This window comes from Austrofundulus limnaeus, unplaced genomic scaffold (genome assembly GCF_001266775.1).
Source record: "Austrofundulus limnaeus strain Quisiro unplaced genomic scaffold, Austrofundulus_limnaeus-1.0 Scaffold1562, whole genome shotgun sequence".
NCBI lineage: Eukaryota > Metazoa > Chordata > Actinopteri > Cyprinodontiformes > Rivulidae > Austrofundulus > Austrofundulus limnaeus.
In genome coordinates, this window is record NW_013953964.1 from 1 (window position 1) to 497 (window position 497).

Sequence of the window (497 nt, forward strand, 5' to 3'; positions counted from 1 at the left end):
TAATAATTCATACCACTTTTGGCAAAAATGATCGTTTGATTATCTTGAAGGCAAAAATCTCAGAATTCCCAGCGCCCCTGAATGTAACATTATCCTGCTCGCGGGTACAGGTTTAAGCTAAATGATTTTCGTTCCACGAAAGTAAGTTAACCCAGCCTTTTCTTCAAACAGAAACGTCGAAAATGGAGAAATTGGGATCAGATGTGAAATGTAAGTAATTGTTCACCTCATTTACATTAACCATTATTCATAAAATCACGAAATGTCGACACATTCGATGTCAAAGATAGCTTAATCGTTGGTTACCGTAGATACTGTAAATTAGCTAGCTAGTTCAGTTTGAGAAGCGTGTGCTTCTTACTTTACTTTTATGCTGGATTTATTCAGGGTAAAGTTGTATATTTTTTAAAGGTAAAATTAATTAAATATGCGTAATAAGGAAACCTGTTTGTCTGTTAGCACACACACACACGCACACGCACACACACATATATACG

The 497-nt window shown here is 35.6% G+C and overlaps 1 protein-coding gene across 1 annotated transcript in view; it reads left to right on the top strand.

Moving 5' to 3' along the window:
- The first annotated feature begins 88 nt into the window (after positions 1 to 88).
- The window catches only part of tex11 (testis expressed 11), an 11,359-nt gene continuing 10,950 nt past the window's right edge, over positions 89 to 497 (top strand). Inside the window, exon 1 of the mRNA XM_014032865.1 lies at positions 89 to 210. Coding sequence (XP_013888319.1) covers positions 183 to 210 — 28 coding nt within the window. The 5' untranslated portion in view covers positions 89 to 182. The remainder of the gene's footprint in view (positions 211 to 497) is intronic.